The following is a 24,710-nucleotide window of genomic DNA, read 5'->3' as shown; positions in this document are numbered from 1 at the left end:
CTGAGGCTCCGTGGGTTGAGAACCACTGGTTTGGACTGTTGACAGATCCACGTCTCCTGCTTATATCCACCATTCCTGAATCTCAAGGAGCAAAAGCACATTGTTACCATCAATCACAAGACCATTCCTCGTTCCAAGACAGGTTCTCTTTATTACAGTGCACTGCTCAGAGAAGTTACAACATGGTTTAAAAAACCAAATCCACATTTGGCTGGTTTCCGATTCACACTTCACTTTCCTCCCCACACTATTTTTATAGACTCACTTTTCTGAACATGAATATATGAAAAACTTCTATTAAAAAGACATTTCTGCTTTTTCTCAATTGCCTAAGTAGATTTCAAATTGCTAAAGACTGACATTTTCCCTTCCCAAAATGGCTAGAGTTTTTTTTGTTTTGTTTTTAATTTTTTAAAGAGGCAAAAGAGTAACTGCACATTATGGTCACTGAGCATGTGCAAAGCATTCCTGTCAATGGCAGAAAGAGAGGAGCACTTGCCTTTTCTTCCACAGTGTGACCATAAATGGGTGCAGGGATAGTTGCAGACTTCAGGGAAGAAATACAAACACAAGTGTGGTCAGAATACTCTTGACCCAACCAACTGACAACTGAGAGTGAAGGACTATCAGACACAGGGCATTAGTGCAGCGTTTGCCAAATCATACGTGTTTTGCTGACACTGGGATGTATTTTTCTGACATGAGATTTGCTTACTCAGCACATGGCCTGATGAGTGTCCCTGGCCTAGGCTGCTCCAGTCTAGTCTCCATGCATGTCCCCCACATTCCCCTTTATCATTAGTTTCCTCTCTCCCCCTTGACACCAAGTCACTGAAGTTCACAGATTGACGGGGTTCCTGGAACAGAAATAAACTTCAGTTGTTAGTAAATTACAATAGATAACTGTACAAGATATAGCTATCCCTTCCAAGTGGGAAATATCCCGTGAACGTAGGATGTTTTGCACAAGGCAGGGAGTGGGAGCAGTAATCTCAGAAGCCTCCCATTTCCAGCTTGGTGATGGAGACGCTAACATAATACCTGTAACTAGGGTCTGCCGTGAAATACTTCACTGTTCAGACAGGTATGATCCCCCCTCTGGAGCACTCACTCCACAACTGAGCTTTTGCCATCCCATGCGAGAGGAATAATCTGTGACTGGAGCTGGGGAAGCCTTGATCCAAATAAGCAACACAAACCCCCACACAAATTACTTTGACAAAAAGAGGTTTTACATATGGAAGAGCAAATGAGACAATTCCCACCACAGAACACGCTGTCTGTGCCACTGTTCGACTAAATGAGAAGAGATCTTACTCCACACAAGGATGCCTGGGTCAGGGGTTTGAAATACTGAGTATCATGCTGATATATAGTCCCATGACAACATTCAGGATGAGTCAAATTGTTTCTACTGAAAACTTACGAAGAAAGGAGATCAAACTGTATACTACAAACAGGCTGCACTGAGAAGAGTGCACGTGCACAAGACACAACTAGAATGACAACTCATTTTACACACCAGGTTCTCTTGTCCTTCAAATGCAGAGGCTTCTTTTTCCAATCCAGTCCCATGGAATCCCCTAAGTTCCTCTTGCTGGTGTAATAATGCTATGTTCAAAGCTATGGAAGGTAGTGTTTAAAATGTAATACTCTTGGTTTTATTTTACAGCATGTTTAAGGCACAGTGAGAGAAAGCTGCTCTCACTCCCACACACACACCTGCATGCTCACTTGCTCTCGCTCTCACTCACGCAGACACACACGCACTCAGACACACTCACAGAGCTGGCTGGTTCTGCTGAGTCGCTCGGGGAAAGGATCACTTCTGATTTTTGAGCTGGTTGGAGAGCCAGTCCAATCCTTCATACAGCCCATCCCCGCTGGTGGCACATGTTGCTTGGATGTACCAGCTCCTCTGCCGCAGGGAATGCAAGCCCAGTTTGTCTGTGATCTCTGCAGCATTCATAGCATTGGGAAGGTCCTAAAGGCAAAGTTTAATCACACAACTTAACTGAAAATGCTCTGCAGCCACTGAAAACACATTAAGATTAAACATTTAAACTGAAACAAGGCAGGACATTCCAATGCAGTTATTTAACTGCAGAGCTCTCTGTATAAGGTGGAGCTGTCAATCTACCAAATCCTTGCCAGCTAACTGAGAAGTGTGTGTGCATGCCCACGTGGAGGAGTACCAGAAAGACAAGATAGGTGAGGTCCTGATCACCCTGTCTGCTACCTAAACCCAATGTAGTTGAAGTGTTTTAGGGACATCTGAAAGCTTTAGATGAAAGGGAAACTAACGATTGAAGTCTGCTATGATGGGGAGAAAAGCACATGCCTGACTATGAATTTCAGTATGAACAAGTTTGACTTGTCATTGGATTTGCTGTACCTGCCACACAAACTATTCACTGACTCCTATATTCCAGAGCAGGTAGGCAAAATGGCTGGAAGAAATAATGAGAATTTCAGGCAAGCACTGAAAGGCTGACATGGTTTACAAGCAAATTTTAACTGGAGAGCTGAGTGTAGTTGGAAGAACCTAATCCAGATACTGACAGCAGGAGTGATGCAGTGACCATAGATCAGTCTTGCAACAACAATTCTGAAATTTTACCAGCTCAGTACAAATATCATTTGCCCACCCTTACCATGAGGATAATGAAAATGCAGCTAAGGGTATTTGCTCCACTAAATTAAGATTTAGTCTCCCCAGAACAGCACAATTTTGCAAGGCTGACGTATGAGACATCCCAAAATACCAATCTCACCTATGCAAGAGTTCTACCACCCACCCTACCTAATCACTTCCAGGCAGAGACTGCACCAGGGCTATGCACTAGCAAGAACTAACAAGGCAGTTCCAGGTTCAGAAGATAAATATTTTCATTTTACTTTAGTAAAAACTGGAACATTCCCCATAGCCAGTTAATTGTCTAGCCTAGAACCTTTTCCTGGTTAGGATCACAGATTTATAGATTCCAAGGCCAGACGCAACCACTGATCATCTAGACTGACCTCCTGTGTAACACAGGGCATAGAACTTCTCAAAATAATTCCTTTTGAACTAGAGCAGTTCGTTCAGAAGAGAGCCAATTTTGATTTAAAGATTTAAAAGTGACAGCAATAGCAAGATCCACCTACGAAGACCTAGAAGAGGCAGGGATTAGGAGACACTTTACCTGTTTGTTTACAAACACTAGTAGAACAGCGTCCCGGAGCTCATCTTCTGCCAACATCCTGGTGAGCTCTTCTCTTGCTTCATTCACCCTCTCCCTGTCATTGCTGTCCACAACAAAGATTAGGCCTAGGCAGGAAGTCAGAGGAGAGATGCAATCAGTGTTCAGTAATAACTAGATCACATAAGAAGGGCCAAACAATGGTCCATCTAGCCCAGTATTCGCTCCGACACTGGCCAGAGGGAATGAACAGCACAGGGAATTTCAAGTGATCCAACCCTGTCTTCCAGTCCCAGCTTTGGCAGCTGGAGGTTTAGGGACATCCGGAGAGTGGAGTTGTCTCCCTGATCATCTTGGCTAATAGTTACTGATGGACCTGTTCTCTACTACACTTTGACCTAGTTCTTAGATAAGGAAGATATCAGCTAACATGTCCTTTCAATTACATACCCAACAATTATGAATTTTCACCTTGTGCAAGGCTAATTCCTCAAGCTTTCACTCCTGGTAAAACACAAGTAAAGCTGAAGTACTGATAGTGCATCATTCCAGCCAAACTTTTAACAAGCTCTTCTCTTTAATGAAAGTCCAATGTCTGAAAGTGTCAAATTGAATGTGGGACACAATTTCTACTGCAGGCTACAAGAAAAAAGGTAACCCTACTGTGCCCCAAGTTTTGCTGGCCTTTTATAGGTTTTTCAAGTAATGCTTCTTAATCAGGGTCATCACTGTCACAAGCAAAGCTGCAGTGTCATGTGGTTCTGGGACACAGCTAAGTTTTGTCTGGATAACCAACTAGCTATTCGGGTCTCCCAATGTTTTTATGGCCCAATAAGTAGAGAGAGAGTCTAAAACCATCACTGAGAACAAACTGCCTGATTTGTTAGCAGTGCATCTCCAGGTTAGTTAAAGACCAGAGTCTCTGTGCACAGAACTGGAAAGCATGTGTGGCTCACTGCAGTCCAGCAACTTGCTCTGCAGAGCCAAAAACTGAACTCCAATTCCTAATTCTTAGTTTGAGCTGGTTTATGGAGCTAAGTGCTAAAATTCACCAGAGGGCATCCAGCAAACTGCATGTGGATCCTTTTCCATGTCTCCTCACCTCTGCACAAATAGAATTCTTTCTGAAATAAGTCATTTTGGATGGGTGAGCCGTATCTCTGGAAACCCTTCACTAAATTACCTGAAACTTGCACAAAAGGCTCTACCCCAGGCTCTGAACTGCCATGTCAGTCAAATTGATCTAACTGTGTATGTGGCAGTTAAGAGTGGTTTCAAAAAGTGCTTTAAACAGAGACCTTAACTATGGAGAGACTAGCAGCCACTCCTGGGACAAAGTGGAGATATTCTTGGGGTTCTCTCTGAGTGCACCTCAGTTTCTCCCATATGTTACTCAGGTATTTTGGTGATAGGATCCAGGTGTGGGATCATTGCAGAGCCACTAGAGGGCAGATGGGCCCTCCCCAGCCACACATCCCCTGCCCTAGGTCAACCAGCTGCAACAAGTTGTAAGAGGTTGCGGCAGGCAGAGACAGGAGAGAGTAGACACCTTGCCCAGGAAGGAGACAAAGGACTGGGGAGGGGCAAGAGGACAGCTCGGGGGTGGGGGTGTGGCTGGCTGGCTAGAAGGCCCAGTCCCCCATAAGGGGGCTCGAGAGCAGGGCTTGAGAATGGGCTCTGAGGCTCCCTAGTTGGTCGCAGCTGTAACTTCTAATTAAGCTGTTAAAGTCTTTCTATGCTGTGATCCTGAGAACTAATAAACCCTTCTGACTTCCACGCTGGCTGTGAATTGCTTCTGACTGCAAGGCAGGGTGCCTGGCCCCTTTGGGGGCATGTAGGAGCTCCCCAGAGTCCCATCCACAGGGGCTCACAGGGGGAGCTCAGGCAGATCAGGGGTGCTGAACACTCCGAGGCCAGATTCAGGAGGTGGCTACACTGGCGTGTGGAGACATGGGGGGCAGACTCTGAGCAACAGAGTCCTGCCTGGCTTTACCCCAAGTGGTTCCAGAGCCCTGTTCCTGGGGGACTCCATCCCAGCTCCGTAACCAGATAAAGCACCAAGTGAGAAGTTTGAAAGACAAAACGTAAGACTGATGTTTGACTGCAGTCAAAAGCCACCAGAGAAGCCAAGGCTGAGGCCTGAGCAGTGACATGCCCAAGGCTGACAGCCTTTATACACGCGACGTACGTATGCTGTTTCAAAGACGTGCACTTACCTTGTGTGTTCTGGAAATAGTGCCGCCAGAGGGGTCTGATTTTGTCCTGGCCACCTACATCCCAGACTGTGAAACTTATATTTTTGTATTCTACAGTCTCAACATTGAAACCTGCATTGGAGAAATTCAGAGAACTGGAATTTAAATATGGCCCAATCCGATAAAGGTCAATTATACTTTGCATTTCTATATTGCCTTTCATCCAAGGAGCTCTATATTGCCTTTCATCCAAGGAGCTCCAAGAGCTCTTTGAGTAATAAACCTTAACATGTGAGAGCTAGGTAAGGTCACCATCCAAACGCAGACACCACTGGGGTGCAATGGGACAGTTATCTGATTGCACACACCACCACTATACTGTCTAATCTACACTGTGAATACCATGTTCAACTGACGCTGCAAGGACGGTCGGAAGACAAGTTCTCCCAGGTTGAATTTGGCCAGGAGTCTGGAATTAGTGCCTTGTATCTTATCAGAAATGCCACTAACTCTTTTCAGTGATCACGGCTGCTCAGGATTATTTACTCTAAGGCGACACCTGCAGCAGTAAAGTGCTCCATAGCACTATGATGTGTCAATGGCGCTTTGAAACTCTGAGGGAAGGTCACCACCACTTCCTGCCACACCCCAGTATATTCCTAAGGAGTTTCCTATATCCAACTATTAGCACAGCCTAAACCTGCTTATTTTGGGAGATGTGGAGAAGTCACAGCACAAAGTGATAGGACTTTAGGCTAACTGTGGAAGTGTGATGTGGAATCTTGAGTAGGAGTAGAGAGGTTATTTTACCTCTGTATTTAGCAGTGGTGCAGTGGCTGCTAGAATACCGTGTCCAGTTCTGGTACCCACAAGTCAGAAAGGATGTTGATAAACTGAAGAGGGTTCACAGATAAGCCATGAGAATGATTAAAGGATTCGAAAACCTCTCTTATAGGTGATAGACTCAAGGAGATCATTCTGTGTAGCTTAACAAAGAGGTTAAGGGGTGACTATTAATCTGTAAATCCTACATGGGGTACAAATATTTAATAATGGGCTCTTCAAGCTAACAGAGAAAGGGATACCACTATCCAATGGCTGGAAGTCAAAGTTAGACAAATTCAGACTGGAAAGAAGGTGTACATTTTTAAACAGAGAGGGTAATTAACCATTGGAACAATTTACCATAGGTTGTGGTGGATTCTGAATCCCTGACAGTTTCTAAATCAAGACTGGCTGTTCTTCTAACAGATCTGCTCTAGGGATTATTTTGGGGAACTTTTCTGGCATGTGTTATACAGCAGGTCTGAATAGACTACAACGGTCCCTTCCAGCCTTGGAATCTATGCACCTATTCCTCTCCCCAAAACTGTTTAACCAAAGAACATATTGAACAAAGATGGGGCAGATTGTTCCCAGATGTTAGTTCACAAACAGGGAAACTTAGCTGGGTTTCTTAGCTAGACTCCCCAACCTGGAGAGCTATCCCACATACCGGGGCTCCCTCTGAATTTTCTACAAATCACAGAATCATAGATTAAGGCAAAAAGGGACAATGAACATCAAGTGCTACCTGATAACATAGGCAAGAGAATTTCACCTGGTGATTCCTGCATCCAGTTCAATAGCGTGCTGTTCTAAACTCTATAGATGAGTTGCTCTGTGCTGCATTCTGCCCCTCAGTTAGCTGCACTTGAGCAGCAGACAGAGCAATTGAGGACTATAGTTTGTAAAGCTTTTCAGGATACTGCAGGGTAAGTTTGTGTTAGGAAGTAAGTTTTCGGAGTGAATAAATCTGTGAGAAATAGGGGTTTATGACAACATTAGAGACAACGATGCTTAGCATGCCCCGCATTCGGCGAGTCTAATATTTGCTTGTGTAGTAGTTTTAAACTCAGCTGTGTCAAGGAGGCCTAGAGCATCACAGCTGGTAGAGTTAGAGGTAAAGTTTTCACAAACACGCCAAAGGTCCCACTCCCCCCCCCCCGAATCAGGCTCCTCTACTGCACACAACTATATACAGGAGGACCTCTTATGACAACAATCTGCAGCCTGAGTGAAACAAACAGCAGCAAAGACTTCATTCCCACAGAGGAAAAGCTTTATGAAGTGAACGGGAAACCCACAGCCTTGCATTCAAACACTTGGCAGAAATCGTCCCCTTGAATACATCCCTATCAAGAGAAAGCTTTTCTAGCCAGAATGAAGGGGCTTTATGTCTGATAGTGTTATACAAACCCTCCTACATGGGACAGGCTTTCAGAATAACTGTTAGATTTTATCTAAAGCCAGCTACCAGCATCTTAATTCAGAAGGTCACATGATCAGATGCATTACTGCACAGATCCATGTTTACAATGTCGCTGAATAATTCTTTTTTATCATGTGGCTAGGCAGGTGCGCACACACACATACACACACACCCCCAACCCAATCTTCGTGTAATTTACTGCTAGTAAATAATCCCTGTCCCCAACCTGTAATTAAAAGCACTGACTGACAACTTTGTATTTGGACAGCACCTGTCCTCTGAAGAGCACCAAGCATTTCACAAAGTTTATTCTTTTATACTTCCCCTGCCGTTTGTAAAGGGACTCGCCCAACACAGGGTGGAGAGGTAACAGGTTTAAAACAAACATAAGGAAGTACAAGTTCATACAATGCACAGTCAATTTGTGGAACTTGCTGCCAGGGGATGTTGTGAAGACCAAAAGTATAACTAGGTTAAAAAAATTAGATAAGTTTATAGAGGACAGATCCATCAATGACTATTAGCCAAGATGGGCAGGGATGCATCCCATGCTCCAGGTGCCCCTAAAACTCTGATTGCCAGAAACTGGGACTGGACAACGAGATAAATCACCCAAAATTGCCCTGTTCTGTTCATTCCCTCTGAAGCATCTGGCACTGGCCTCTGTCAGAAGACAGGATGCTGGGCTAGATGGACCATACTGGATCAGACCCAACTCTTAACTAGAATTTAAATACTAAAATAATCATAAGTTTTTCTTATTAAAAAATCCTGCTTAAAATGAAATCTGAATTTAATACAAATTATGTTAAGAGCTAAACTTCTCTCTCAAACCATGTAAATAAAAATGATGAATCCATGACTGAGCCTTTATGAAAAACTGAGTCAAAGGCTGCTTTTCTATATAAAGAAAGAATTGGAGGGGGAGGGAGATATCTAACTTTTGTGATTAAGAGTTAAAAATATAGCTCAGTAGGTCATGTGCTGTGTTAAGGGCTTGATCCTATGGGAGACCCAACTGCTGGGTGCTAGAGACTAGCAAAGTCATCTCAGGCGCTGAGACTCAGCCTCAGACATCGTCATGTATCTCATCAGCATCATTCACTGAACCCTCCGGGGTGGTCTCATACTCCTATTTTATAACATTTCCCTGAACGCTGATCGGCTCAGTTCTCAAGTTATGAATATTTATAACTCCACCCATCATGGAAGCTCACTCTCCAGCTCATGGAAAAAAACACTGATCTGCCCAGTAACTAGCAGCTGCTGCTTCTGGATGGTTCTGGGCACTTTCAATAAATGGCCTTGGGTGGGTGGGTAGGTGTCTGTGTCCATATACATACATATACCAAAACAGAAACCCAGTCATTTCTCAACTGCCTCAGTCGTTAAACAAACAAAATACTGCAGCGCAACAGGCACATGGAATTCATGAGCAGAAGTCTTGCCATGGCTGCAGGTCATAAAGAGACCCTATTTGGGAATATTTTAAAGAAATGTCTGTAGCTCTAGGTAAAAACGGAACATGGGCCAAATGTAAACAGTGCAACAAAGAGATCCAAAGCTTTGTTGTTGTTGGAATGATACATCATGAAAAATGCTCCTCCGAAGACTTTGAAGATGTGGACATGTCTGAACAATCTGGATCAACTGGTTAGTAAACTTATTTTTGCACCATTCTTATGGACTTCCTACCATGTCTTACATTTATGACCATCTGTTATCATTTACTGGCATAGTGACTTCGGTGGATTGATTACTTATGAATTTCAAAATGTGTGTGTTGAAAATATAACTGCTATGTTTGTTGTGGAAATATTTATCAATTACATTTTCACTAATGGACTTCTGAAGAGATTTTATTGCTCACAATAATCACTCATTCTAGGTGAAGATTTCCTGTTCAAAAGTAAAGTTTGATTATAATTTTATTCATTAACATTTACATTTTTTTTTCAAGTGTTTGGTGTATTACTAGAGATAAGGGTTTACATAGATTTAGATAATCCTTATGATTTATTATTTTCCTCTATCAAATGGGGTTTAGAATAAATTACATCATTTAAACAGTGATACAAACATACTGTAGGAGGAATCTTTCCTTTACCTTTTTTTTTTTTTTTTTTTTTTTTTTTTTTAAGTACTGCACTGGGTAATAGAGGGACTTTTTTAAAGGCATTTTGTTTCGAGGGTCCAGGTTAGACAAGGGGATTCTACATTCATCACTTACAATATCTACAGCTTCATCATCTGCTGGTCCCACCAGCAGTACTGCAACTAAACATACGTCAGACAAAGCAAGCTGTGTCAAAGAAAGACTTTATTCATCATCCAGTAAAACCATGGAGGAGTTTGTAATCAGGACCACAGCAAATTCCAGCTAGACTCCATAGATGAAAAGTTTGCTTTGGTTTATTCATGCAACAAATTTTCCCTTTTGTCTTGTTTTAGAACTAAAATTTATTTGACATGATTCAATCATTATGACCTGGCTATATACTCCACATGCTGGAGCACACATTGCTGGAAGGTTGCTGGATACACTGCAAGAAGGAAGTTGAACAGTGTACAAAACACATTGATGGAAAATTTGTTAGTCTGAGTCTTGAGAGGTGCAGCAATGTACACAATGATCCAGTAATATATGCTTGTGTAACAACAGAAGATGGGATTGTTTCTATAAAACGAACAACTGATACATCAGGAAGCACCCATATAGCAGAATTAGCAGTGAAAGCTATAACGAACTGTGAACAAAAGTTCAAATATCAAGTGTATAGCTGTCTCAGACAATGCGGCAAAGAAGAAATCTAGAAGAAGATAATGAAGGGAACCTGAAACTTTTAAGGGTACAGTGCTCATTTGATGCCTCTTTTAGCCAAAGACTTAAGAACAACTCCAGGAATAAATGAAAATGTTGAAACTGAAAAATACTTCCACTTTGCTTCAATGAAACTGAAGCGAGCAGGAGGATCCAAACTAATTCTCCTCCAAGATGTACAATGGAATTGAGTGGATGACTGTTCTGAGCTATTTATTAAGAATAGGCCTATTCTGATGATAATTTATGAAGAAAATGGTGACAAAGTAAGTAAAACTAAGGCATCCAAAGTAGTCAACATTGGATTAAAGAGAAATGTAGAAGATAAGTTTCAGCGTATTCAGCATATTTCCATAGCCTGGGACAAACAGCAGAAAGATTGCTATTCTATTGCTGATGCTGGTGAAATTTGCAAAGAACTTCAGGAGACATTGAAGAAAGAAATACCCAATGACAAAATTAAACTGCAGACATTAAAGAAGTGGACGGATCAAGCATTTGCTCCAACTTGTTTTCTTGCTAATATTCTCAACCCAGAGTACGAAGATAGATGCCTAACTGCTGAAGAAGCTGCTGCTGCGGCTGCTATGTTTTGGGCATCTAATAATCACCCATCAGTCATGCCAACCATAACAGATATCAAGGCTGAAGGTGAACATTTGTTTGTTTGTTGAGGTTTTAAAGAAAGTCACACCACTGAACTGGTGGAAGTCAGTAACTAAGCACCTGGAACCAGAGTTTGTTGAAGGACTAAACCAATTTCAGACAGTAGCTGCCTCTTCTGTAGGCACAGAAAGAATATTTTTTTATTTGGACTAATTCATTCAAAGTTGAGAAATCAACTGGGAGTTGAAAAGGAAGAAAAGCTTGTCTCTCTCTTCCAGTCTATAAATAAAAACAAAATGTTTTTGAAGGACAGCCTAAGTAACGTAGGTGACTGTTCTCATTTCCTAGAGATTTAGACGAGTAGGAACTTAAGCTCCAGTCACTTTCACTTAAGCATATTTGAAATTTTTCCTCAGACTGAACTGAAGAAATCAGTTTAATTCACTGACTATAGTTAATCCCTCTGTTCTTTTAATAAATCACATAGCTGTAAATGTGAAACATTTTGATATGAGAAGTTTATGTATCTAAAACATTTAATGCTGTTTAATAAAAATAAAGTGTACATGTTTAATAAAATTCCAGTTACCATCCTAATGCATAATTTTTTTCTTATCTAATACTCAGTATATCACTCACCATTTCCTAACCTACTAAAATTGGACAATTAATAATAATCTGAAAATATTAAGCTATATAATTGCTTAAATAAATGTATATAGTTATAGTGTGCCCTCTTACATAGCAAAAAGACGTACCAAACCTAGTGTGAAGGCTCTATTTAGTTATAAATCAACATGTTTTAAATGATTATATCAACTAATGAGAATGCATCTTTCTTTGAAAAATAACTGAAGTACAACTGGAAAAGGGGATTCAAATTGCTGCTTTCCACTTGGTGATTTAAATTGCCTTGATTTAAATCCATCCATCCTGGCCCCAGGTTTGAGTCTGAGACAGAATGAGGAACAGAACCCATAGCTCCCAATTCCTAATCCCCAGTCTGAATCATCAGGCCATGCTGCCTCCTTGTAAATTTCAGTCCATGCATCCCTTTAATTAAACAAATGTTTAACAACTGTATTAGGACAAGAGATTTTCCACTCCTTTTAGAATCAGGGATCATTAAAATGAAGTTAGAGAAGTGTGAACTCTACTCCAAGACCAGATTCCCCCACCCACTCACAGCCCACACTACATGACCTGTTATAATGCACAACAGCGCTCCACAAACTGGGGTGTCAGAAAGTCCCCTGTGAATTAGTGATTATGCTCGCTTACAGCACACATCTAATCGAGATAGTATAATAGTAAAACCTACCTATTGTTGGGATGGTGGTCACAATTTCCCCCAGCTTAAGTTTGTAAAGGATGGTGGTTTTTCCTGCTGCATCCAGACCTACCATGAGAATTCGCATTTCTTTCTTCCCAAAGAGGCTTTTAAACAGTTTTTCAAAGACGTTCCCCATTGTAGTTTGTTATGTTGTCTGTTAAGAAAAAGAAATTGCATGTAAGCAGAAATTCTCCTTAGATGGGACACCTATACAGATATTCACTCTCGCGCAACACAGGAATGGGAGCTGCTAAATCAATCTCAGAATGATTTTTAACCTCCACCAAATACAGAGTCACAGGGTTAATGATTGAATCTCTCCCCCACAATAAATCGGCTCATTGCCTTATTAGATTTAAAAGAGGCGCACAGCCTCCAAAGTAGTGAACTTTGCAGTGTAGAGCCACTGTGTTCACCTCACAACCTTAAGGAAAAAGCTGAGCAAATGCATGGTTTTAATCACCGTCGAATTTCAACACACAATTTCTGCTCAACCAAGGAAGATAAATGACAGCACATATTATGCCTTTGTGTATTAATTTATAACACTAGAATAAATGTATAACACTTGGAGTCATTGTGGATAGTTCTATGAAAACATCCATTCAATGTGCAGCAGCAGTCAAAAAAGCTAACAGAATGTTAGGAATCATTAGGAAAGGTCTAGATAATAAGACAGAAGATATATTGACTCTTTATTCAAAATGTGGACATACCATGGATTTATACTGTGTGCAGATCTGGTTGCCTCATCTCAAAAAAGATAACAGAATTGGAAAAGGTACAGAACAGGGCAACAAAAATGATCAGGGGTATGGAAAAGCTTCCATATGAGGAGAGATTAATAAGACTGGGACTTTTCAGCTTGGAAAAGAGACAACTAAGGGGGGATATGATAGAGGTCTATAAAATTATGACTGGTGTGGAAAAAGTAAATATGAGGAGTAAATAACACTTCTTTAACACAAGAACTAAGGATCACCAAATGAAATTAATAGGCTGGTTTAAAATGAACAAAAGGAATTATTTCTTCACACAATGCACAACCAACCTGTGGAACTCCTTGCCAGAGGCTGTCGTGAAGGCCCAGACTATAACGGGGTTCAAAAAAAGAACTGGGTAAGTCGATGGAGGATAGGTCCATCAATGGCTATTAGCCAGGATGGGAAGGGATTGTGGTTCGCCAGAAGCTAAGACTGGGCAGATGGGATGATCACTTGATTACCTATTCTATTCATTCCCTCTGAAGCACCTGGCATTGGCCACTGTTGGAAGTCAGATGGCTAGGCTAGATGGACCATTGATCTGACCCAGCATGGCCATTCTCATCTTCTTAAGGGGGCAGATCTAAGGCTCCTGTTGAGTGGTCAGTTGAGTCTTCTGTGTTGCAAAATGTAGATGCCTCTTGGAATTACATCTGCTTTTCCATTGTTGTAGCACAGAGTATGCTGTAACTCTATTTACATACGCTTTTTCAGAGAACTTCCTATGAAATGTTCAAACTACATTCCTACTCATTGCAATACTGCAAGAGTCAATGTCTTGAGTCCCATGGAGAGGAGGTTTCCATGAACCATGCGTTTCCTTACTATGTATTTATTCAGACAAGATTATTAGCTGTCCCAGCAGGCAATTAATACAGTAGCAACTGACATTTCTGAGTGCTAATCAAATACTGCGCTTTTTATTAAAACTAAAAACCCTGACAACTCTATGCCTCGTCGCTTGGTATGATGGGCTAGAACATTAATGCACATTCCCTGAAAGCCTTCATGGATAGTTCACGACCAGCATTTCTGTTCTCTGGAGTCCAATGTAAGATCACTTCTTGGGGACTGAGAAACAAAGATGGTGAATTATATCAAGGCAGAAGACTCAGGACCTTCTACTGAGCCAGAATCTGGTGCTTTAGTCTGCCACACATGGAGGATCCTTGCAGGATTCAGAGAAATCAAACATGGACTGGCAGGGAATAATCACTTCCCTCCATCTGCTGGCAACGCTCCTACTAATGCAGCCCAATATGCTATTAGCCTTCTTGGCAACCAGGGCACACTGCTGACTCATATCCAGCTTCTTATCCACTGTTACCCCCAGGTCCTTTTCTGCAGAACTGCTGCCTAGCTCGTCGGTCTCCAGTCTGTAGCTGTGCATGGGATTCTTCCTTCCTAAGTGGAGGACTCTCCACTTGTCCTTGTTGAACCTCATCAGATTTCTTTTGGCCCAATCCTCCAGTTTGACTAGGTCCTTCTGTATCCTATCCCTACCTTCCAGGGTATCTACCACTCCCCCCAGCTTAGTGTCATCTGCAAACTTGCTGAGGGTGCAATCTACCCCATCTTCCAGATCACTAATGAAGATGTTGAACAAAACCGGCACCAGGACCAACCCCTGGGGCAGTCCACTTGTGACTGGCTGCCAGGTAGACATGGAGCCATTGATCACTAGTCGTTGAGCCCTATGCTCTAGCTAGTTCTCGATCTATTTTATAGTCCATTCGTCCAACCCATACTTTTTTTAAACTTGCTGATAATACTGTGAGAGACTGTATCAAAAGCTTTGCTAAAGTCAAGGTATATCACGTCCACCACTTTCCCCATATCCACAGAGCCAGTCACCTCTTCATAGAAAGCAATCAGGTTGGTCAGGCATGACTTTCCCTTGGTGAATCCATGTTGACTGATCATCTAGTCCAGTGGTTCTTCAACCTATTTACCATTGTGGGCCGCATCCACACATGGTCTATACTACCAGTATGGCCCTGATGACGTCACAGGGGCCGCATCTGTGTGCTGACTGGGCTGCGGGTAGAGAACCACTGATCTCGTCTGACCTCCTGCTTCACACAGACCATAAAATTTCCTACAGATTTCAAACTGAAACTGGGACCTCTTAGATATTTCTCTGGACCAGACACAATGGCAAGGAAGCAGCAGCAGCTACTAGTGAGACTGAAAGTGCTAATAAATGAAGCAGCTGATGCTGAGAAGAGCGAACAAGTGAAGGAGTCAGTCTCTGGAGGGGGGGGGGGGAAAAGACTCCCTCCCCCACTTCTCCAGCAACTTTATAGGAGCAGCAGACCTACAGCGTGAGCTATTGGCAGCTTCCATTCTGCTTTGTGTGAAGAGAAATTTCTTTCCCCCTTAAGGGTCCAGCATGGAACAACATTTAACATATGTAGCACTATCTTCAGAGCTCCTTAGAGACATAAGCCAATTAGTCCTCACAACACAGCTGAGGTAGATATCCCCACATTACATCTATAGGTAGTAAGGCAGAGAGAGGCTAAGCAGGTTGCCTAAAGCCATGCACAGAGACGCTGGGGAGCTCCTGCTCCAAGCAACGTGGCCTTTGCTAACACATTCCAGCAGCACACAGTTAAGAAAACCAACCATTTTAGGAACCGTTCAGGCTGAAGCAGGACATATCCCACCCACAAAAACCTCAATAATATGGAATTAAGACGTTGTTAGGACAATGGACAATACAGTGAATGCCTGGTGAGATGCTGGGTCCCAGGACATATAAAGGAACCCTGAAATGGATAAGACTGCCTGTAAACTTCAAGGGACACAGTGGCAGAGGCTGCAGGCTGTCTCATTCAGCCCCAGTGCCAAGGGATGTCTGAGCCAAGTGGGACCTACCTAAACTTGTGAGTGGTGCTGTGCACAAGCACGCCAAAGCAGAAAGTCAATCAGGACGTCTTGTTAAAAACTTCAGAGGAACAAGGAAAGGGAGTTCTGAATCTTAACTTTCACCTTCCATTGTGACAATGGCACTTGTTTAGTTTACCTGCCACTACTGCTGTTGCGACCTTGAGGGGTTCTCTCTCTACACCACAGAATGCAGGAACCAGATAAGGAGAAGTAAAAAGAGAATTTGGGATGACATGTTCAGTGAGATCCCGCAAGCCGGTGCTATATTGATCTTGAGTAGAAGGTGGCCCGGAGTGTGAATGCCGCACACTGTATGGAGAAGGAACGAGCATATAGGAGAAAGGCACAGGAAAAGGAGAGGCAGCTGCACCAGGACATAATGGGGCTTCACAGTAGCAAACACAGACCCTGCAGACTCTTGTGGACCTACAGGTTCAACAATCCCAGGCTCGCCTCCCTTTGCAGTCCATGGAAAACTCCATGTTAGCAACTCACTACATCTCAATTGCCATCAACATTCGGGATACAGGGCCACATCTATACCCCATAACTCCACTCCTCAGGACAGGAAGGACAACCACAGCTTCACATACACAGACCTGCTAGAGCCATGGTTGCTGTATGTGTAGCCAAAATGGACATGAATATTCCTTTGCCTTGTTAATAAATTAATGGAACAGAACTTATGTTTTTATATATTTGCATCTAAACTGCAGATTTTTTTTGCACCAGTTTTGTTACTTAATTGAATTATTTTCCAAAAAAAAAAAAAAAAATTCTTCTTCATTAGTTCTCAACATATATGGCAGAATGCCTAGGGGTACTGAAAGCACCCACTGACTTGTTAGTGCACAGTATGACAACTCACAGGATCAGTGACAAATGGGCAATAATGATACGTCCAGCAGACATCACAAAATTAAGGGGTGCACTGACAGTGAAATGCTCCAGCACAATGCATTACTGTAACTCTCTATTAAAGTGCTCTTTCAAGACATCCCTGAGCTGTAGAGCTCCGCACTGAGCTCTTCTAATAGCTCTTGTATCCGGCTCTTCAAACCCAGCAGACAACCACTCCACCTCTGCCTTTCAGTCCAGTGGCAACTTTTGCCCCTTTGCCTCACAAATATAATGGACACATAAAGGTAGCTATAACCATTGGGATATTTGTCAGTCAATCTTGTGAGTACACAACACCATCGTCCCTTCAATCTACCAAGAGTACATTCAATGGTCATTCACCACTTGCTGAGCCAGCAGTTGAATCTTTCCTTGGTGCTGTCAGGTGGGCTGTGTATGGTTTTACGAGCTAGGGAAGCACAGGGTAGTTTGGATCCCCCAGGATCACTATTGACATTTCAACACTGCCCATGGTAACCCACCAGTCAGGAAAGAAAATCCCTACTCGCAGCTTTCTGAACAGCTGCGTGTTCTTAAAGATGGAAGTGCTTGCACCTTCTCTGATCTGCCACCAACACGAATGTCAGTGAAGCTTCCCCAATGATCTTCCAATGTTTGTGTAACCATATAAAGATAGCTTTTCTCATGGATACATTTTAGGGTGAGGTGGGGACTGGTGCCAAAATAGGAACATGCATGTCATCTACAGGCCCACTGCAGTTCAGGATCCCCATTGCTGCAAATCCATCCACTATGCCCTACACATTGCCAAAAGTCTCAGTCCTGCGTAGCAGAGAACAATTAATGCCCTGCACGCTTGCATGACAATGGCCCTCACAATGGATTTTCCAACTCCAAAATGATTTCCCACTGGCCAGTAGCAAGCTAGTTTTGCAAGTTTCCACAGTGCGATTGCCACTCGTTTCTCCGCTGTCAGTGCAGCTCTCACATTCTGATATCCTTGCAGTGGAGGGCTGGGCAAGCTTCACACAGATCCAGAAACATGGCCTTTTGTATCTGAAAGTTCTGCTTATCATCCCAATCCTGCATTATGATGCGATCTTGTCAGTGCTCACCTCTCGGGCCCAGAACCCTCTGCAACAGCTCCATGAATGCCACCAACAACCCTGAATTGGTTCTTGCTATGTCCCCACAGCAATCTGTCCTTCATGAAATCATAAGTTCCCCGCTGATGTGATTATTCTTGCAGCTCAGCAAATACCGGAGGATCGTGTGTCCTGTGTTTACAATGCTCATGACAATAGTGCAGAGTTGTGCAGGATCCATGCTTCTGTCAGAGATGGCAGACCACGAGGAGGGCTGCACAGGTTGGTAGGGCTTTTAAAAAAGGCACAAAAGTTATGCAAGCAGCAAAGTTAGCATGCACCCAAGCGATAGTAATACTAACTGTGGTGCTTTACGTCAATGTCACTTGCATGGGCCAAAATTTGTAGTGCAGACATGGCCTGAGGCTCTGAACCACAACAGTCCCATCAGTGTTATTCTTCCTGAGTTGTGTGCGCATTTTCCATCGGTCTCATTCTATAGTTACAATCCTCTTCAGGCTGCACCAGTCTGCTACCCCCATTCACTCCCGGCACTAACACAGCAAGTTAAAACAGGCTAGTGTGCGTACACCTTCTATACCGTAGCACAGAGGTTCACAAGCGAAGCTGGTTTCTACCACAGCACATGATCTGCTAGGGCCACTTTAGCAATATTACAGGCATATGTATGTGCTTCACCCCACCCCCAATGGGCTACTCTTTGAACCCATCTGCATTAGAATTAAAGTAGTTAGAGATGGGAAATAGGTTATTCAGTCCGACCCCTGGAGGCCAATGTAGGATTGTTGTTCCTAATTCCACAATTTATCACATTTATGAAACTTGGGTACCCAGGAAAGTTCCAAGACCTATGCACACCTGAAGAGACAGAGCATTAGAAGAAAAACGAGAGGAAGGACAGGGAAGATTAGGGTTTCAACAGAAATACTTAGAACTTGGCCCAGAACATCTAACATTACAGTTCCCCATAGCAGGTTTTTACCTTTTTAGATACATAGTAAATTACATAAAAAACCCTAAGTTAGTTGGGTTGCAAGGTCAAGCACTCAAAAGTTGGGAAATCTGGTAATTCGTATCAACCATGTAAACTTGATTCCAAGTCAGAAGTGTCTGCATCATGATACAGTCTCATTACATGGTCACATACTACTTTACATACTGGACCCTCGCCTCCTTGAGGGCACAGGAATGACACACGAGAAAGCAGAGTTAAAGTTGCACAGATAACTTGAAGTCAGGCATTTGTTAACTTGCAGTAGCTTGTTTTTGCAGCTGTCCTAACTTTCAGGAGAGGCGGTTTGTACCTGACGTGACCAGGAGCCTGGATTGCTGTCTCTAGCAGCAATAAGGATCGAAACGAACATCTAGAACAGAACCCGGGCTGGGGCCCAGGGCAGTAACACACCAGTGCCCCTGTGTGTGATGCCCACACCGCCTATTTCACTAGGGAAGCTGCTCGCCGTGTAGCGACCCGCCCCCTCCCGCTACCACTCCAGCCGACAAACCGTCTCCCCGCGTGTCCGCTCAAGGGCAGCGGCTCTTTCTTGGCGTGGCCCGGGGGCGCCTCCCGTTCCTCTGTGCGCACGAGGCCCTGCCCCGGGCAGCCCGACACCCCCCGTGGAACCGGCCCGAGCGGCCCGAAGCGCCCTTGGAGGGCCCAGCCCGGCCGGGCAGGAACGCCAAGCGCCGTCCCGTAGCAGCCGAGCCCAGGCTCCCCGCGCGGGCCCACTCACGGGCCGCCCCCGACAGCTGGCGCCGCAGGACACTCGGGCACGGCACGGCACGGCACAGCCCGCCCGGCGCCCGCAGTCTCCGCGCGCTGGGCCTGGCGGCCAGGCTGCCCCGTTCGGCGGGTCGCACTCGCAGGCGGCCGAGCCGAGCCGGACCGGGCCCGCACGGAAACCGCAGCGCACGGAAACCGCAGCGCCCGGCCCGGCCCAGCCCGGCCCGGTGCGGCTCGGCTCGCCTCGCCTCGCCTCGCCTCGCCTCGGCCCGGCCCGCCTCACTTACCCCGCGGGCCGCCGCTCCCGCCAGGCCGCAACAGTCCGCACCCGCCGTACACCAACGAAATGGCGGCTGATGGGGGCGGGGCTGATAATCCCCGCCTACCTCCTCCCCAATACCAATAGAAAGTGAGAGACGGCCAAGGCCAGCCAATCAGAGAAGCGACAACAGCTGGAGGCGGGGCAGAGGTAGCCGGCAAGACTGAAGCCGGTAAGAGAAACGCGGCTATTTCCACGTGACTCGCTTCCTGCTTCACGTTTTTAACCAGTCACAACGGCAGAGGGCGCCGCGATTTAACCAATGGGCACGCAGCAGGGGGGGCGGCACCAACCAATGGCGGCTGCCTTCTAAACGGATTGGCCAATGCCCAGGGGCAGGGGGCGGAGCCAGGCGGAGCTCAGTCTATTTAAGGAACGTTTCGAGCGATGCTATACTTAGCACCTGTGGGGGTGTTACGCGATATTTTAGCGGCAGATACCGTAAAGGAACGGGGATCCGAATGCGGATCCGGGTCCGCCGGACTTTGTGGGCTTGATGCAGGCATCACTGGATGAGGTTCCCTGGCCTATTGCTCAGGGTGCCTGAGCCTGGGCGGCGTTGGGGCCTGACACACAGACAATCTGTGTTTACACTCTCCTTTTGGAATGGTTTTTGAGGAAACAACAATACAAAAAAGCTCCTGTATTTAGGCAGTGCCAGGCCTGCTGAAGAAACCCACCGCGCTTACTCCTAGCGAGGAATCTCTGCTCCCCTCCCCTGCCCCACCCCAGATGGAAATGCAGCCACTTCTGGGCTGGGAAGCACCTGTTGCGTTACAGTGCACAGCAACTCTCTGCAACCCCTTGGGCCGGCAGTGAAGAAAACTGTTTGCTAGCTGCAGCAGGGATGTCGGGGAGGCAGAATCAGTAGTACATTGCCCATATGTTGTGTCCTCTTTAGATTAATGGTGAGACAAGGATGATGGTTGCCAGAAGTGACATCACCAGTTATGGTATGACAAGAGGAGCTGATGTGATGGTATGACCTCAACCTCTGATCTTCCAGGGCTCTAGCCTAACCCTTTTTGCCCCTTGATGTGCAACTGGAAGGCCCATCTTACCTAGGGAAGAGAAACCATCAGGATCTGGTGTCTGGACTAGAACCCCTACACCAGTGGCTGATGAATAGTGCTGCCATAGAAATGATAAATATAGCTAAATGCATTTTAAAAAGCCAAAATATAAAAAGAGAAGGAGATGTTTCAAAGGTATCTGGAAAGAGATCTGTGATGGACAGCTGGAATTTGAAATGTTAACTAGATCACCATAATGTGTTTTAACTGAAGGGGATCCTTACCAAGAACCTTCTGGCTCCGAAAGGAGGGAAGCCAACAGGATTTAGCATGTGGCCCAGAGCTGCAATGACTAATAGGTAGTGCCAGCCCTAGAAAAAATAAACATAGCCAAAATGCGAAATGCTAAAATGGACAGAGAATACAGTAGGTTCCATTTATCAGCAATCTTGCAGTGGATGGCTAAAAAATTGCCATTACCCAGCAGTTGTTATGGTATGGGTCCATTAGTAGATAGAAATGGCAGAATTATCAATAATAATGCAGAAAAGGCAGATAAGTATTTGTCATCTGTTTTTCTCCAAATACAGAACATAGTTTTATGATATGGTGATAATACTCTTTCCATTCCATTACTATCTCTGGAGGATGTTAAACAGAAGCTACTAGAGCTGGATATTTTAAAATCAGTTGGCTCAGATAACTTGCATCCCAAGAGTTTTAGAAGAGCTGGCTGAGGAGTTTGCTGGACTGTTAAATGTTAATTTTCAGTAAGCCTTGGAGCACTGGGGATGTTCCAGAAAACTGAAAGAATGCTACTGTGCCATTTTAAAAAAAATGTAAATGGGATGACTTGGATAATTACAGGCCTGTCAGCATGACATTGATCCCTGGCAAGATAATGGAGTGGCTGATATGGGTCTTGATTAATAAAAAATTAAAAGAGGGTAGTGTAATTAGTGCAAGTTAACATGGGTTTATGGAAAATAAATAGATATCTTTTTTGTGAGCGTACACGTCGTGCTGATAAAGGGTATCAGTAGTGGGATAATAGACTTCCCTAAGGCTCCAACCTAAGCCCGTGGGGCCACTGAGCAGGAGCCTTAACCACGGCACCACCAAGTTGCAAGGCCTCATAAGGGAAGTGTGGCTAACCCCCCTAGCAGAAGCTACACCTGCTGACTCATCAGGGTCAGATAATTTACAGCAGCCACCGATTGGACGCAACCAGATATAAAGGTTCCTGTTCTTGTCCCCTCCCTTGTCTGAGCAGCTAGTTCCTAGGCTTGTTGCTGTCCAGACCTCTGAGACCAAGTCCAGGCTTCCTCACCTGGTTCCTGCTCCTACTACCTTGCCTCCTTCCTGTTCCCATGCCTGGTTCATGCATCCTTGTTCATGTCTCCCATGGTGTAACCACAACCTGACGCTACTCCTGGCTCTAACCGATAGGTTAAGCAGCCCATGTTATGGGCCTTGACAACATGCTCAGACCAACCTTGGTCTCCTCCAGAACTTGTTGAAGAACTCTGGACTGAATTTGGACACTGTTAGGGCTCTTCCTCCGCAGTTGCCCCAGGGTTCTGTGAGTTCTCCGAGGCAGATTTCTGCCTTCCAGGTGTTAAGGTAATTGTTCATTTACCCTGACTGCCGGATCTATCACCGGGGACAGACTGAAACCACTCACTGATATTCGATCAACTTAACTAATTTATTGGGGGTGACAAATAACAGGGATAAAACATTGGAGTTAAGAATACAGTGGGGAATAAACCCCGGGCCCACTACTATAAACACAACCCTCGGCTCCCACAGTCACTGATAATATATACGGTGTTTCTTCGCTCCACCCAAGGAGTGTTGGTCCTGATTCTGGTCAGCTTGTCTACTCCGGATGCAGGTCTGCTGTCATCTCCGCTCGTCCTGGTCCGTCCCCATCTACTTCTCTTCCTCGTCTTGAAGACTGTGCAAACCAATCATACACCCTCACCACGCTACCACTCTGCTGGGCAGCCCCGTTCTATGTCACTCGCTGTCTTAAATCACCTTGGTCTGACGTTATACCCGCCAATCACGGCCAGGATTTTTCCCACTCTCCAGGCTGTGTACACGGCACCCCTGCCTGTGCACTCGGCACCAAATTTGTGTACACGATACTCAAGTCAGTGGCTTCCCGCCTTTTTGCCTTGTCTCTAGGCAGACTTTGGCTGCTGGCATTCTGCCAAGCATCAGTACCCTGGTTTCCTCAGCAGCAGAGTCCATGTTGGATTTAAAATCCAACATGGAGTCTAATCTAGTCACTTTTTATTTACTGCATGGGAGTATCCAAACATATTTATAAACATTTCCCAACACAGGCAAAAAACTAGAAACGAAGGGCCCAAGCTGCAGACAAGAAATTGCTCTTTGCAGGAGCAAGCTACAGCCCTCGGAGAGGCCACAGCAGGTCACCACTCAGCTTCTTTGGTGACACCAGCGTGGGTGAGTGGCCCCAGTATTCCTTCACCGGAAAGAGATGATGGTACCTGTAGAAAGCTTTGTGGGTTCATTACCCAGTGCAGACCCCTGTCTATGCTCCAATCCCAGGAGTGTGTCACAAATCAAGTTACCGGGGGGAAGGTGGGGTGGCTAATATTGAGCCTGTTTATTGGGAGGCCCTGGAATAGACTCATTCAACACTGAGCAAGTGGGACTCATTCTTACAAGTATTTGCCAGTATTTTTGATGACCCTCACAAAGCCTGCATGGCAGAGATGGCAAAGGGCAGCACATTCAAAATGGAGTTTGCAGCTTAATAAAGATCCATACAGCGTTCAAAGCTCACACAGAATTCACAAATTGTACACAGCCAGATTTCCCAACTGTCATCCCACTGATTTGCTCAGTCTTTGATCTTTCTTCTGAGGCTGCCAGCATGGTGAATTGTCATATGGACTCCACAGAGAGATCATAGAACCATAGGGTTAGAAGGGACCGCAAGGATCATCTAGTCTAACCCCCTGCCAAGATGCAGGATTTGTGGTGTCTAAACCATCCAAGACAGGTAGCTATCCAGCCTCCTTTTGAAAACCTCCAGTGAAGGAGCTTCCACAACCTCCCTAGGCAGTCTGTTCCATAGTCTTGCTGTTCTTACAGGTAGGAAGTTTTTCCTGAGACTGAATCTAAATCTGCCATGTGGTAGTTTGAACCCATTGCGTCTTGTCCTGGCCTCTCTGGTGAGACAGAACAACTTTTCTCTATCTTTAATAATCAGATACATAGCTTTTCTCATGGGATATCATCAGCCATTGGATGGCAACCACCTTTGTCACTACCAGCCAATCAGAATGTGAACATGCAGCCTCTTGATGAAAGGGTCTGAAGCCTCTTGAGTCAATTTTTTTTTGCGGAAGGGGAATTCTGGGAGCCAGTCCCAATATTTCCCTCCACACTCAGAGCCCAGGCTGTGTTGCCATCAGACCAGCAGCCTGATCCAGAAGAAGGTCTCTCATCCCTAAGTAGCCCTTTAAATCACAACAGGAAGCTTTGGAGGAGAGACTTTAAATAATATCCCCAGACCTCACTGCATGATAACTCTATTGTGTGTCATGGAAAGAGTCTTCAGAATCCTAGTTACCATGGTAATGTCTTTTTTTGTGAAGACTTAA

General features: G+C 44.6%; 1 protein-coding gene across 1 annotated transcript; it reads right to left on the bottom strand.

The window, feature by feature from the left end:
- Nucleotides 1–131: 131 nt before the first annotated feature.
- LOC137158459 (ADP-ribosylation factor 2) lies at nucleotides 132–20,232 on the bottom strand. Its single transcript, XM_067556222.1, has 6 exons — nucleotides 20,022–20,232; nucleotides 12,377–12,542; nucleotides 5,399–5,509; nucleotides 3,186–3,310; nucleotides 1,785–1,984; nucleotides 132–857 (listed from the first exon to the last, which is right to left on the bottom strand). Exons 2-5 carry the CDS (start codon nucleotides 12,522–12,524, stop codon nucleotides 1,823–1,825), a joined length of 546 nt encoding a protein of 181 aa, XP_067412323.1. The 5' UTR covers nucleotides 12,525–12,542; nucleotides 20,022–20,232; the 3' UTR covers nucleotides 132–857; nucleotides 1,785–1,822.
- Between the last annotated feature and the right edge of the window lie 4,478 nt (nucleotides 20,233–24,710).

This window comes from Emydura macquarii, unplaced genomic scaffold, assembly GCF_026122565.2.
Source record: "Emydura macquarii macquarii isolate MOO-44397 ecotype Brisbane River unplaced genomic scaffold, CSIRO-AGI_Emac_v2 contig_1692, whole genome shotgun sequence".
NCBI classification, from domain to species: Eukaryota; Metazoa; Chordata; order Testudines; family Chelidae; genus Emydura; species Emydura macquarii.
Note: the sequence above shows the minus strand (reverse complement) of the source record. Positions and strands in the feature narration are given on the sequence as shown.

Bases quoted from the DNA above. Each gene is read 5' to 3' on its own strand.
- LOC137158459 (XM_067556222.1), bottom strand. From the start codon at position 12,524: ATGGGGAACGTCTTTGAAAAACTGTTTAAAAGCCTCTTTGGGAAGAAA. The intron at 3,311-5,398 runs GTAAGTGCACGT...CTTCCTGCCTAG, and splicing joins CTATTTCCAGAACACACAAG to GCCTAATCTTTGTTGTGGAC. The intron at 1,985-3,185 runs GTAAAGTGTCTC...CTTTGCCTTTAG, and splicing joins TAGTGTTTGTAAACAAACAG to GACCTTCCCAATGCTATGAA.